This window comes from Carcharodon carcharias, chromosome 2 (assembly GCF_017639515.1).
Source record: "Carcharodon carcharias isolate sCarCar2 chromosome 2, sCarCar2.pri, whole genome shotgun sequence".
Taxonomy (NCBI): domain Eukaryota; kingdom Metazoa; phylum Chordata; class Chondrichthyes; order Lamniformes; family Lamnidae; genus Carcharodon; species Carcharodon carcharias.
Window position 1 is genome coordinate 164,690,343 of NC_054468.1, and position 14,574 is coordinate 164,704,916.

General features: G+C 39.0%; 1 protein-coding gene across 4 annotated transcripts in view; it reads right to left on the reverse strand.

Moving 5' to 3' along the window:
- papolg (poly(A) polymerase gamma) overlaps positions 1-14,574 on the reverse strand; it is a 63,633-nt gene that overhangs the window by 944 nt on the left and 48,115 nt on the right. For 2 of the 4 annotated variants that reach the window (XM_041209637.1, XM_041209618.1), the window contains exons 22-23: positions 14,140-14,196; positions 13,803-13,918 (exon numbers count right to left, since the gene is read on the reverse strand). In XM_041209637.1, the coding sequence (XP_041065571.1) occupies positions 13,820-13,918; positions 14,140-14,196 (156 nt within the window). In that variant the 3' untranslated portion in view covers positions 13,803-13,819. Of the gene's footprint in view, positions 1-12,362; positions 12,661-12,799; positions 13,919-14,139; positions 14,197-14,574 lie in introns of those variants that run through there. The other 2 variants (XM_041209628.1, XM_041209608.1) reach the window with 2 other exon arrangements.

Sequence of the window (14,574 nt, forward strand, 5' to 3'; positions counted from 1 at the left end):
GGAGAGTGAATAGTGAGATTCAAGATTTAAAAAAGGTTCAGTACAACATATGAACAATGAAAAAAAGCATCTGCAAAGTTGTAAAGTATTTAAAATTGCAATTCACCAATACAAGTAAATAAATGTTATATATTGCATGTACCCTGCAACAGCTAGATTTAAAACATGCCTTTCACACTCTTACAGCAGAATATTTGCAGATACACTTCCCCTCCCCCCACAGGATAAATTCAACCATCATCTGCATGATATAGTTGCTATAGAAATCAGGTGCTTGGGTTTCAAATAACACCGGTGAGAAAAATTGTTGGGAATTTGCTTCATACAATTAATAAATTTACCATGGTGGTGCTCTGTAAGTCATAGCAGACTGGAAGGAAAGTTTAGTTCTCGCCAATGAGAACATAAGATAACAAGAAAATAGGAGCAGATGACCATAACCTACTCCACCATTAAGTATGACCATGGCTGATCTTCAACTTCAAGTCCACTTTTCTGTTTACTCCCCATATCCCTTGATTCCCCTAGAGACCAAAAATCTGTCTCAATCTTATATATATTCAATGATGATGCATCCACAATCCTCTGGGGTAGGGAATTCCAAAGATTCACGACCCTTTGAATGAAGAAATTTCTCATCTCAGTCATAAATGACTGGCTCCTTATCCCGATACTGTGCCTCTTTGCTTTAGATTCCTCAGCCAGTAGAAAGAACATCTCATTATTTACCCTGTCAAGCCCCTTCATAATTTTGAATGTACAGAACTTGGATATTGCTGAAAAGAGAGACATGTAGGCAAAGCTTTTCATGTTGCATCAGGACAAACACAAGAATACCAAATTTCAAAGGATCACAATTTATACTGCAGGAGAAAAGGGATGCTGATTGCTTTCTCCATGACGACACCTCAACCAACGGGGAACTATAAGCTCCCCAGGCTTCCAGGCAATTCAAAAGTCACAGAACTTCTATATATTCCTTTTGTTTGCAGAGAACAGGTCCCTGCTTATGAATATATCTCATTGCTAGCAATTATAAATGAGCCACATTAGGAACTCAACTGATTACCTTAAATTGCTTGTTAGTGTAGTTATGAATGCACTCAGGATTGGTCAGCAAGTGCTTCCCAATCGCAGTATCATATCTAACAGCAGACGTTTTGTTGTAGACTTTTGCAAGCATGGACTAGTTGAGTATAGACTATACTCTGTCTATTACAAATAGCCAGAGGAACATTATTCAATTTGATCAGCCAATCCCTGGGACATGGAGCCTACGTAACTGGCATCGCACCGGCAATGAAATTCATACACATCGTTGATCAATCATGTGGTAGGCAGATAATCAATCAATAAATCATGACATCTTGCATGCATCATGTGAGGCAAAATATTTACACACACTAGCAAATTTCCATGGCATTGCTCAGAGCAAGTCAGAGATTCCATAGTTGCTTGGAATGGGGAAAGAAAGAAGTATTTTCCATATTCACTGCAGGTAGCTAACTAAATATCAGTTGTATATAAGATGGAGGAGCAGTATTTTACTGTCCATCTATTTAGGGTTAATGTTTTTCATAATAAGCCCAAGATACAATAAAACTTTAATTTGCCTTTTAAAAAACCATATCTGCAAATGTACTATGCATAACCTTTTAAAAATATTTTAAACTCAAGAATATTTATTCAAAGCATTTTTGGTTTGAATAATGCTTCAGCCCTTTCAGGCATGCTTATGAATATTAAATTCCCACCAAAAACAAATGGCAGCTCCAGTAACTATTTATATTTTTATAATGTATTCAAAAGGTTTTACTTTGAAATTTATCATGCATTTGTCACACGTTACAACTCATTGAATTAATAAATTTTATTCCCCCCAGGAAAAATTACCTCAAACACTGAAAATTCCATGTATAAAAATTGTTCCTTTACAACCTTTAAAATGATTTTTCTCTGATGTTATACTCCAGTAATTTCCGATAAGAGCAGGGCTTAAAAACAAGTCCTTCTATGCTGTAGTCATTCTTCATGTCAATCATGCATGATTTTAGAAGTTGTAGGCACGTGTGCAAGCTGGGTTCTGTTTTTTGTTACCCTGGTTCGTCTTTAGTCAGCTAATCATGACTGCTCCGACTTGAATTGACACAGGTTTTAGATAAAAACATTGGACTAATTTCCAACACAAAATGCCATCAGAGATTGAATTATTTTCTTCCAAGTTTTTCAAAGATTTTTGTTGCCTACCTTGAAAACCTCATTGCTGCTGACTGTCAACTTGATTTGGTTTTTGAGCTTCATTGATGTTGATTTTCATACGTGTCTGCAACCTACTAATGTTCTCAAGATTTTGTCCATTGTATATGAAATAGTGTCAGCAATCTGTGTATAGTTCAGCACTGTATTCCAAGAATATCAAGCAAAGTTTTTATTTTACTTTCTCTAACAGATTTCCCATGCATTGCTTTCACTTACTTCAGTGACATGCTGTTTTTAAAGGACTGGATGTACAATGTAGAACATAACAATATGCTGCTGCGAAGACTGACTTCTGTCCCTTTTAATGCTATGAAGTCAATTAAGTAAATCCAGGCACAGATCAGAATTCAATTGTTAAGCTTTCCATATATAGACAGAAGGTATGTGCTAAACAACTCAATCAAAAAATGATTGCAGCACAGAAGGCAGCCATTCAGCTTGCTGAGTCCATGCCAGCTCTCTGCGACAGCAACTTGCCCAGTTCCACTCCCCCACACTTTCTCTGTGGCCTTGCAAATTTTTCTCTTCAGATACTTATCCAATTCTATTTTGAAGACCTCGACTGAATCTGCCTCCAAAACATTCAGTGCAATCCAGATCCTAAAACACATGCTGCACTAAAAAGGATTTTCCTTTGGTTCTTTTGCAATCACTTTAAAATCGGTGTCCTCTGATTCTTGATCTGTCTGCCAATGGGAAAAGTTACTCCCTGTCTACTCTGTCCAGACCCCTCATGATTTTGAACACCTCTACCAAACCTCATCTTAATCTTCTCTTCTTGAAGAAGAGGAGGCCCAGCTGCTCCTACCTAACTGAAGTTCCCCATCCCTGGACCATTGTCATGAATTTTTTCTGCACCTTCTCTAATGCCTTCACATCCTTCCTAAAAAGTGTTGCTGCCCAGAAGTTGACAAGGCACTGGGACCAGATGAGATGCATCCAAGGATGTTGAAGGAAGTGAGAGTAGAAATTGCAGGGACACCGGCCATAATCTTTCAGTCTTTCCTAGACTCAGGGGTAGTGCCAGAAGACTAGAGAATTGTAAACGTTACTCCCTTGTGCAAAAAAGGTTGTAAGGATAATTCCAGCAATTACAGACCAGTCAGTTTAACTTCAGTGGTGGGCAAGATTCTAGAAACAATTATTCAGGATAGAATTAATAGTCACACGGAAAAATATGGGTTGATAAGGAAGAGCAAGCATGGATTTCTAAAGGGGAAAGAGTGTTTAACTAACTTGGAGTTTTTTGAAGAGGTAACAGAAAAGGGTGATGAGGGTAATGCTGTTGATGTGGTGTAAATGGCTTTGAAACGGCATTTGACACAGTGCCACACAACTGACTTGTGAGAAAGTTATTACTCATGGAATAAAAGGGACAGCAGCAATGTGGATACAAAATTGGCTGAAAAATAGGAAGCAGAGATTAATGGTCAAGCTGGAGGAAGCTTTGTAGTGGAGTTCCCCAGGGGTCGGTATAGGGGCCTTCGCTTTTCCTGGTATATATTAATGATCTAGACGTTGGTGTGCAGGGGACAATTTCAAAGTTTATGATATGAAGCTTGGGGGTGTTACGAATTGCAAGGAGGATGGCGTGGAACTTCAAGAGGACATAGACAAGTTGGCGGAGTGGATAGATAGGTGGCAGATGAAGTTCAATGCAGAGAAGTGTGAGGTGATGCATTTTGGTAAAAAGAACATGGGCAGACAAAATAAAATAACAGATGGAATTTTGAAGGGGGTGCAGGAGCAGAAGGACTTGAGTGCATATGCGCATAGATCATTGAAGGTGGCAGGACAGGTGGAGAGAGCAGTTAATAAAGTATATAGTATCCTGAGCTTCTAATAGGGGTATAGGGTACAAGAGCAGGAGGTCATGCTGAATTTATAAAAGACCCTAGTTAGATTTCAGCTGTTGTGTACTGTTCTGGGCACCATATTATAGGAAGGTTGTGAACACATTGGAGAGAGTGCAGAAGAGGTTTACAAGAATGGTCCCAGGGATGAGAAATTTCAGCTATAAGGATAGATTGGAGGAGTTGGGGCTGTTTTCCTTGGAGGCGAGAAGGCTGAGAGGAGACTTGGTAAAAGTTTTCAAAATGATGAGGGGGCTGGACAGGATAGGGAGAAGCTGTTCCTACTCGTAAAAGGATCAAGAATGAGGGGACAGATTTAAAGTGATTTGCAAAAGGAGCAAATGTGACGTGAGAAAAAACTTTTTCACACGACGAGTGATTCGGGTCTGGAATGCACTGCCTGGAAGTGTGGGGGAGGTAGGTTTAATCGAGGCATTCAAGAGGACATTAGATAATTGTTTCCATAGAAACAAGGTGCAGGGGTACAGGGAAAAGGCAATGGCACTAGGTGATAATGCTCATTTGGAGAGCCAGTGCAGACCTGATGAGCCAAATGGCCTCCTTCTGTGCTGTTAAGATTCTGGAGAGAACTGGACACAATACTCCAGTTGAGGCCAAACAAATGTTTTATATGGGTTCATTGTAACTTCCTTGCCTTGGTACTCTATGTCCCTATTAATAAAGCCCAGGATCCTTTTGTTTTATTAAATGTTTTTTCAACTTGCCCTGCCACCTGCAAATATTTGTGCACATATACCCCCAGGTCGCTCTACTCTGGCACCCCTTTTAGAACTGCGTACTTTATTTGATACCACTTCTCTTTGCTCTTCCTACCAAAAAGAATCATTTCAATTTGCAAGGTTAAATTGCATCGGCCATCTGTCTGTCCATTCCACCAGCCTATGTTCTCTTAATGTGCATCACCATCCTCCTTAAGGTTCACAATACTTCCAAGTTTTGTGTCATCTGCAAATTTTATAATTGTGCCCTGCACCCCCAACTCTAGATCATTAATATTGATCAAGAAAAGCAGGTATCCCAACACCAGTGCAAGGAACCCCACTATATACCTTCCACCCATCTGAAAAATAAACAATCACTACCTTATTTCCTGCCATTCAGCCAATTTTGTATCCATGCTGCTACTGTCCCTTGGATCCCATGAGTTCTAACTTTACTGACAAGCTTTTATGTGGCATTTTATCAAATGCACCTTGGAAGTCCATGTGCACCACATCAACTACGTTACCGCCATCAACCTGCTATTACCTCATCAAAAGACTCAAGGGCAAATCATGTTTAGCCAAACTGCTCAACAAATCCATGATGACTTTTAGCTAAATGCACACTTGCCCAGGTGGCTGTCAACTTTGCCCCAAATTATTGTTTCTATACGCTTTTCCATCATCAAGGTTAAACTGACTGGCTTGTAGTTGCTGGGATGATCCTTACTTTTGAACAACGGTGTAACATTTGTAATTCTTCAGTTCTTTGGGAAACCCCGTATCTAAGTAGGATTGAAAGAATATGGCCAAGCCTACTGTTCTCAGTACCCTTGGATGTATCTGATCCGGTTCTGGTAACAATTTTTTTTTTATTACTATAACTTTGCACCTGTCTTTACAAACGAAGATGCCAAGTACTCATTTAGCATCTCAGCTACGCCTCTGTCTCCACGTGAAAATCCTCTTTTAGGTCCAACTCCTTTTACCACCCTTTGACTATTTACATGCTTAAAGGTGACTTTTGGATTTCCTTTTGTATTGGCTGCCAGTCTTCTCTCAATTTTTCTCTTTCTCTTTGCTTCTCTTGATTTTTCCCCTCTGAACCATCCATAGTCAGCCTGGTACTCGTATCGTCCACCTAATATCTGTTAAATGCATCCTTTTTCTGCTTCATCTTACCCTTACTTTTGTCATTCAGAGAATTTTGCATTTGTCTAGCGTGGCTTTTGCCTCATCGGAATGTACCTGAACTGTACCTGACCAATCTCCTCTTTAAAGCCAGCCCATTGTTCCTTTTCCAGTTTTGCAAGCCAATCCTGGATTCCAATTTACCCGAGTAAGCTCCTTGTCCTTTTCCAAAGCTAACCTTTATGATACTATGGTCACTGTTCCCTAAATATTCCCCTACTGACATTTGATCCATTTGACATACCTCATTCTGCAGAACCAGATCCAGCAATGCCTCTTTTCTTATTGAATTGGAAACTTGATGTAAAAAAAATTCTCCTGAACACAAATTTTTTGCCTCTCTTTGCCCTTTACAACCATCTTCCTGGAGTCATACCTAGCACAAAGGAAGGTGGTTGTGGTTGTTGGAGGTCAATCATCTCAGTTCCAGGACAACACTGCAGGAATTCCTTAGGTTATTGTCCTAGGCCCAATCATCTTCAGCTGCTTCATCAAAGACCTTCCTTCCATCATAAAGGTCAGAACTGGGGATGTTTGCTTATTATTGCACAATGTTCAGCACCATTCTCAATGTATCAGATACTGCAACAGTCCATGTCCAAATGCAGCAAGACCTGGACAATATCCAGCCTTGGGCTGACAAGTAGCAAGTAACATTCACACCACACAAGTGCCAGGCAATGACCATCGCCAACAAAAATGAATCTAACCATCACCCCTTGATTTTCATTGCCATCACTGAATCCTTCACTAACATCCTGGGGCTTAGCATCGAGCAGAAACTGAACTGGACTAGCCATATAAATACTGTGGCTACATGAGGTCAGAGACAAGGAATCCTGCAAGTAACTCATGACTCCCCAAAGCTTGTCCACCACATACAAGGCACAAACAGGAGTGTGATGGAAGACTCTCCACTTGCCTGGATGGGTGCAGCTCCAACAACACAAGCAGCTTGATACCATCCAGGGCAAAGTAGGCTGCAGGATTGGCACCCATCCACAAATATTCACTCCACCACCAATGCACAATAGCAGCAGTGTGTACCATATACAAGGTGCACTGCAGGAACTCAGCAAGCTACCTTAGTCAGCACCTTCCAAACCCATGACTGCTACCATCTAGAAGGGCATGGGAACACCACCATCTGGAAGTTCCCCTCCAAGCCATTCACCATCCTGACTTGGGAATATATCACCATTCTCTCACTATAGCTGGGACAAAATCCTGGAACTCCCTCATTAACACAGGAGTTTATAGATTGTTTTTGGGATACTTTCTTAGAACAGCATTTTCTGAAGCCAACCAGAGGGCAAGCTATACTAGACCTGGTATTGTGCAACAAGATAGGATGAACTAATCTCATAGTGAAGGCACCCCTACATAGCAGCGATCATGATTGAATTTTACTAAAATTATGAGGGAGACTAGTGCATCCAAGGCTAACATTTTAAACTTAAATAGGGGCAATTATGAGGGCATGAAAGCAGAGCTAGCTAAAGTGAACTGACAAATGAGGTTAAGGGATAGATCATAGAGATTCAGTGGCAGACATTTAAAGGGATATTTCAGAATACATAGAATAGTGTGAATAGATGTTATCTTTTAAATTTAGAAATATGGTGGCATCCTGTATGGAAGGCTGTGTGTGTGTGTATGTAATTAAATTGGGGAGGGTTAGTAAAAACAGCTTGTCTGTAGGAACAGAGAGATTACAGGTAAAAGTACGATATGCATGCATTTGTAATGAGAGGCTGTGGTGAAGTTGAATGCACAAGTAAATAGGCTTGGTTTGAAATTTGCATTATAAGTAGGAACTTGATTTTTCAGCTGTTAAATTTCAAAGGAAGTTTAAAAGTGGCAAGGGGCTGTTACAACTTACAAAGGTTTCATAAAAAACAAGGGAAGGTTACTAAATTTTATTTTACCCAAATGTGGATTCAATAGGAAAATGAATGATTTTTATATTTTGGGAAAATTGAGTTCAGAGGTGCTTAGAATAATGGAGTCTAGGATTAAAGGGGAAAGGGATATTTAAGAAAATACATTTAGTCGACCTGTGCTGGCTGTGTGGGGGAGGTGTCCCAAGATCAGCTGTGTTGTGAAAAATTGAGAATTTAAAGCAGCCATCCAGTTTCAAGCCAGGGAAGTCTTGACTTTCAGAGAGCAGTCTATTCCTGAACTTCTTTTGGTTTTTTTCAAACAGCAGAGTGGAAGTGAGAAGTTTGAGAGGTATACTTTATTGAAGTAGCAGATTTTGCTTTGGGTAATATTACTGGATTTTTATGATTAAAACCTATAAGGGAGCTGTTACCTAGTAGTTTACTTGTATGGTCTGACAAAGTGAGATTTTTGGGGAATAATCTTGTGTGCTTTTCTTGTTAATAAAGCTTTTAATTTTAAAAGCCTAAAAAGTGTCACTGAAATTCTATACTTCTGGGCTTAGTAGTTTTCCCCTTTTTTTAAAATACAAAAAAAAAAGTTATGATCAGTAAGACAAGTTTCCCTCTGGGATCTGGCTTGCTCAGTGAATAACACCAGCTGCGGTCGTAACAACAGATAGATTCCAATGAGAACAAAAAATTCCAAAGAGGGGGCCCACCATCCATGGTTAACTGTATATAATTGTACAAGTATAATTGTATATAATTGCACAAAGACGGGTGGTGGATCAGAAGATTGGAGAAGACAAAGAACAGCAAAGAATGACAAAAAGATTAATAAAGAGGGAAAAATTAGAGTACGAGAGAAAGCTAGCTAGTAACATAAGGACCGATAGTAAGAGTTTCTGTAGATATTTAAGTAAGAAAAGCGTTAACAAATTGAGATTTGGTCCTATAGAAAAGTGTGCTGGGGGAATTGATAATGGAAAATAGGGAGATGGCGGATGAATTAAACAGGTATTTTAATCGGTTTTCACTATGGAGGACACAAGTAACAGCCAGAAATAGCTGTAAATCAGGAAATTGAAGGGAGGGATGAATTCAGGAATATTACAATCATCAGGAAAGTGGAACTGAGCAAATTGTTGGGGCTGCGACCTGACAAATCCCTGGATTTGGATGGACTTCACCCCAAGGTCTTGAAAGAAGTGGCTAATAAGATAATTGATGCATTGATTTTAATTTTCCAAAATTCCCTTGATTCAGGGAAGGTTCCATTAGATTGGAAAACAGCAAATATAATTCCTTTATTCAAAAAGAGGGACAGAAAGCAGGAAACTACAGGCCAGTTAGCCTAACATCTATCATAGGGAAAATGTTAGAAGCTATTAAAAAGGATGTTACAGCAGGGCACTTGGAAAAACTTATTGCAATCAGGCGGAGTCAACATGGTTTTATGAAAGGGAAATCCTGTTTAACCAATTTATTGAAGTGGTCACATGTGCTGTGGATAAAGGGGAACTGATGGATGTACTGTAGTTAGATTTCCAGAAAGAATTTGATAAGGTGCCACATCAAAGGTTATTGCGGAAAATAAGAGCTCATGGTATAGGGGGTAACATATTGGCATGGATAGAAAATTGGCTAGCTAACAGAATGCAGAGGGTTCACATAATTGGATCTTTTTCTAGTTGGCAGGATGTGACGGGTCGTGTGCACAGAGGTCAGTTCTGGGGTGTCAATTTTTTTTACAATTTATATAAATGACTTGAATGAAGGAACCAAAGGTATAGTTGCTAAATTTGCTGATGACACAAAGATGGTAGGAAAGTAAATTGTGAAGGGGACATAAGGAGGCTACAGGAGGGGCATAGATAGGTTAAGTGAGTGGCAAACATCTGGCAAATGGAGTATAATAAGGGCAAGTGTGAAATTGTTCATTTTGGCAGGAAGAATAAAAAATAGTGCATGAATCACAAAAGGCTAATATGCAGGTACAGCAAGTAATTAGGAAAGCTTATTAGTGTTATAATTTGAGGGAAATTGATTACAAAAATAGAGAGGCTATGCTTCACTTGTGCAGGGCACTGGTAAGACCACATTTGGAGTACTGTGTACAGTATCGGTCTCCTTATTTAAGAAAAGATATAAAATACATTAGCAGCTCAGAGGTGGTTTACTGGACTAATACCAGGAATAGGCAGCCTGTCTTATGAGGAAAGGTTGGACAGGTTAGGCTTGTATCCACTGGAGTCAAGGAGAGTAAGAGGTGACTTGATCGAAACATACAAGGTCCTGAGGAGTCTTGATAGTGTCACAAAACTATAATATTTTTCATATTATTGTAGGCTTATGGATGGGAGTGTGGATTTTGTGTGTGGCTGATTTAATTGAATTAGATGCAGGTAGACTGTAAGATTGAAACTATCAAAAGAGTTAGGTGTAAAGCAGACTGCTGAAATAGAGATGGGCAAGCAAAGATGAGGGTGCCACAAATAAGGTGAATGAAATTTACATTTTTAGATAATTGATGTTTGATTTTCAAAGGGATGGTAGGATGTTTACAATTAACAAGATAAATAGGGCAAGGTTATTTTTCCCAAAAAGGAAAGAAGCCATATTGACATGAAATTTTTTAGATTATGGGAAAAGTAAATTTACAAAGACATGTAGAACATTGGGATTTTACACATTAAAGAGAAAGAAACATATTTAAAGAAGGATGGAAGGCTATGTAGAAGTGTGGCCATGTAACATTTTGAAAGGTACACTGAGTAAAGCAGCCTTGGGGAAAAGCCTCTAGCCACTTTTGCAGAAGTCTCCTGTGTCCAGTAACCAAAGTTGTGTTAAAAAGCCTTTGGAATTCCAAGGTCGAGTGGGTGCTGTGGTAACCTTGCTGGATTGCCTGTTTAAATTTAAACTATTTTGGGCTGCTCCTTAAAGGGGGTGTGTAGTTGAGTCAGATTAATTAGGAATTTTGGGATTTGTTATATCAAATAACTGTAATCTTATATAGGTGTTTGAATTCTTTCCTTTTGTTAATAAATGTTTTAATTTTAATTTTTAAAATCACTAAAGGACTCACTACTTCTGAAGTCAGTGCACAACTCTGGTAATAAATACAAATTGCAAAACCGTGCAATAGCGTGGCCAAGTTTCCTTTGTGGATTCGGTTCGCCTGGCACATATCACCTGTCACATCATATAACAGGGTGGATGTGAAGAGGATGTCTGCTTTTGTGGGAGAGTCTAGAACTAGGGGTCACTATTTGAAAATAAGGGGTCACTCATTTAAGACAGAGATAAGGAGAATGTTTTTCTCAGAAGGATGAGTGTCTTTGGAACTCTCTTCCTGAAAAAGGTGATGGAAAGGATCTTTCAATATTTTTATGGCAGAGCCAGATGGCTCCTTGATTAACAAGGGGGTGAAAGGTTTTCAGGCATAGGCAGGAACATGAGATTGAGGTTACAATCAGGTCAGCCATGATCTTATTGAATGGTGGAGCAAGGTCGAGGATCCGAGTGACCTACTATTGCTCCTAATTTGTATGCTCATATGTTCACTGTGGATGTACATCACATGGACACAGTCGCTCAAGAAGGCAGCTCATCCCCACCTTCTCAAAAGGGCAATTAGGGATGGGCAATAAATGCTGGCCTAGCCAGCAATGCCCACATCCCATGAATAAAAAACATCCTAATATAGACTGGGATAGTAAAAGTCCCCCATTATAACTACTATAAAATTCTTGCACTGCTCCAACTTCCTTGCAAATTTGTTCCTCTATGTATTTTTCCATTAGTTGGTGAGCATTTCTTTTTTAATATTTGCACCTCTCTCCTTTCCCAACCAGAACAACAGAATTGGCAGTCAGCTTTCGATCTTTGCCAGTCACAACTAGTGGCCAATTAGAGATTAGAAGCAGCTTTGGTTCCAGGTTTGAAAAGGGGCATGTTTTCCAGACCCAGAGGAGAGTTGTGGTTCCTGACATGCTGTGGAGTTTTAACTCGAGTATATTGACTGAAACCCACCTGCTTCTGGGTTAAAACTCTTCCCCACCAACCCGCCCCCTCCCACAAAAACCACCTTGAGTACCACTATGATTCTCCTTCCTGCTTACTTGATCCTATCTCATGATTGCTTGGTTAGAAATTTTTCCACATAGGTGGCATGATGCTTGTTAAATTTGCAAAGAGCTGATTCCAAGGTCCACCACTCCCAATACAAAATGAATGGAAAAATCAGGCGCTGCAGGCTCTTTTATTTCACAGCCAATGTTCTATGATATCAGTTCCAGTAGTTCACCTGGCTGTCCTTGCAATCTGGAATTTTTAGCCATTAACAGTAAAAAGCACTATCACATAAAAATTATTCACTCTTCCACTAGATAATTATTGTTTGGAAAGAATACTATCTCAGTATAAATTTGTCCAGCACTTTTGATCCTGTATATTATTTGAACAAGCCAAGATTTCACGACATCTACAAACAGGTTAATCAGTCCTCCACAAAATCGCATCTTGAGCAGCAAAGGAAAACTTCTGTCATTCCCTGAAGTTTGGTTTAGGCTGGCAAGATTGTCAAGTGTAGTACTTAACATATCTATACTGTTTTAGTCCAGATTCTGAAATCAAAGATCAGCGTTCATGAGCCAGCTCTTGGCGAATACTGCTAAATCTGGCTCCTCTGTGTGCAGACTCAAGCCCAGTTTCTCATTGGCCTATGCTGGATGCTAGTTTATGGACAGCAACCTTCCAGATTTCAAAATCATAAGACAAAAACAGAGTATTAATGGAGACTGGGGTTCAAATTTTAACCATCTATTTGGAGGGTTAATTCTCCACAAGAAGTTCAGTTATGACTAAATTTTACAATACACAAAACACGTAATAAGTTTTTAAAGTTTTTTTTTACTCTTTAAGGTTTTTTTTATATACAGTAAATACAAAAATATTCTTTCAAATACATATAGATTTTAGGCCTACAAAACAATCAACTGAATGCACCGGAAAATGTAAATCACAGTGACAATGAAGTTACAGCAGAAAACAGGCAATTTTAGGCAATTACTAAACTTTTCATTCTGCTTTGTAGACATTTATATGCAGTGCTATATATACACTCACACACACACGCGCACACACACACTAGAAAAATCAGCAGACTTGTCATTGGCCATTAGAAATAATGAAAAAAACAATTGCCTGTAAATGCTTTCCTGAATAGTGATGCAATTCTCCAACTGTAAAGATTTTAACCTCAAAACCCTATACCAATAACTAAAATAGACTACATATTTTTTGTTTTTTTGTTATATACACAAAACAATGGAGGAGGTGGGGGGGGTGCGGTTAACATAAAAATACATCACAGGACAAGTTTTTTTGTTATTTTACAATTATTAAAATTACATACCAGCCTTTTGAAAAGAACTGTCAATGCAATACTGATTTTTTTTTCAATAAAAGGCGGTTCACAAGTATTTACACACATACAATGCATAATTCAGGGCAAAGAGACAAATGTGTCCAGGACACTGGTTGATCTACATGGCCAGATGCTATTCCATCCATTTAAGGCTTTGATTTTCTCTCCCTCCTTTCTCATTTTCTAAAAAAAGGCCTCAAGTTTATGGACATCGCTGGTTAACCAGCAGAGTCAGTCATCAGTACATATACTTTGAAGAAGTGTAAACCAAAACATACTTCTGGTACTTCTAGCATCTGGTCTGCAAAACGTATAGTGGAGTAGATTCGAACAACCCACCTTCTGGCTTCAACACCAAGTCAGGGTAACAATTACATAGAAGGGCTCCACTTTTCATGTCAAGGTAAATTTTAACAAAACACAACTGACATGCTTGAATGGTTTAAGAATTACAAATTACATTTACCTGACAAGATAGAGATGCTACCGATTAAGGGTTAGTCTGATGGAATTTTTTATGACACGTATGCTACTCGTGGGGACTGGAGATGATGCATCTGGCAGCTCCTTGCTAGGTAGTCTCTGTAAAAAAAGAAGCAGCACCAAAACAAGGACAGAAAGAAGCATGTTAAATTGCACTTGTTAAAGATGAGTTCTAGAAGTACAAGAGATTTTTTTTTTTAAAAAGACTTAAAAGTGAAAATCATTCTAGCTCCCTTAAAGAATCTTCAGAAAGTTTTGAGTGCAGACATTACTCGTAGAATCATCGTTTCCTGTGAAGAAAGAGATTTAATAGGTGGTACCTGTGATCTTGTATCAATTGTTGGAATGGGCATGGATTTCACTTCTCCGTGGTTGTCCTGTTACATACAGACAACAATTTAATCAATTGAAGCAAAACAAATTTCAGATAGGTGAAACCTCTCCCCCCCCCCCCCCCACTATACAAAATGTGCAAATTTGATTGTTTTAAAAGAATCAAAGGCATGGAAACAATTTATTACATTGTGTCCTGCTTTAAAAGAATCAAAGGCATGGAAACAATTTATTACATTGTGTCCTGATAAGATTACTTGAAATGACAAACAATTGAACCAGACATTGTAAGGGAGCTGAATACCCACTGATGCATCTGGGGTATTCCAGTTACTTGTTGTATTGAAAGTTAGCCTCCAGTCACTCAGATTGGTGCTAGCTGCGACAACAGGTAAAATGTTGCACCACAACAAACATTTCCC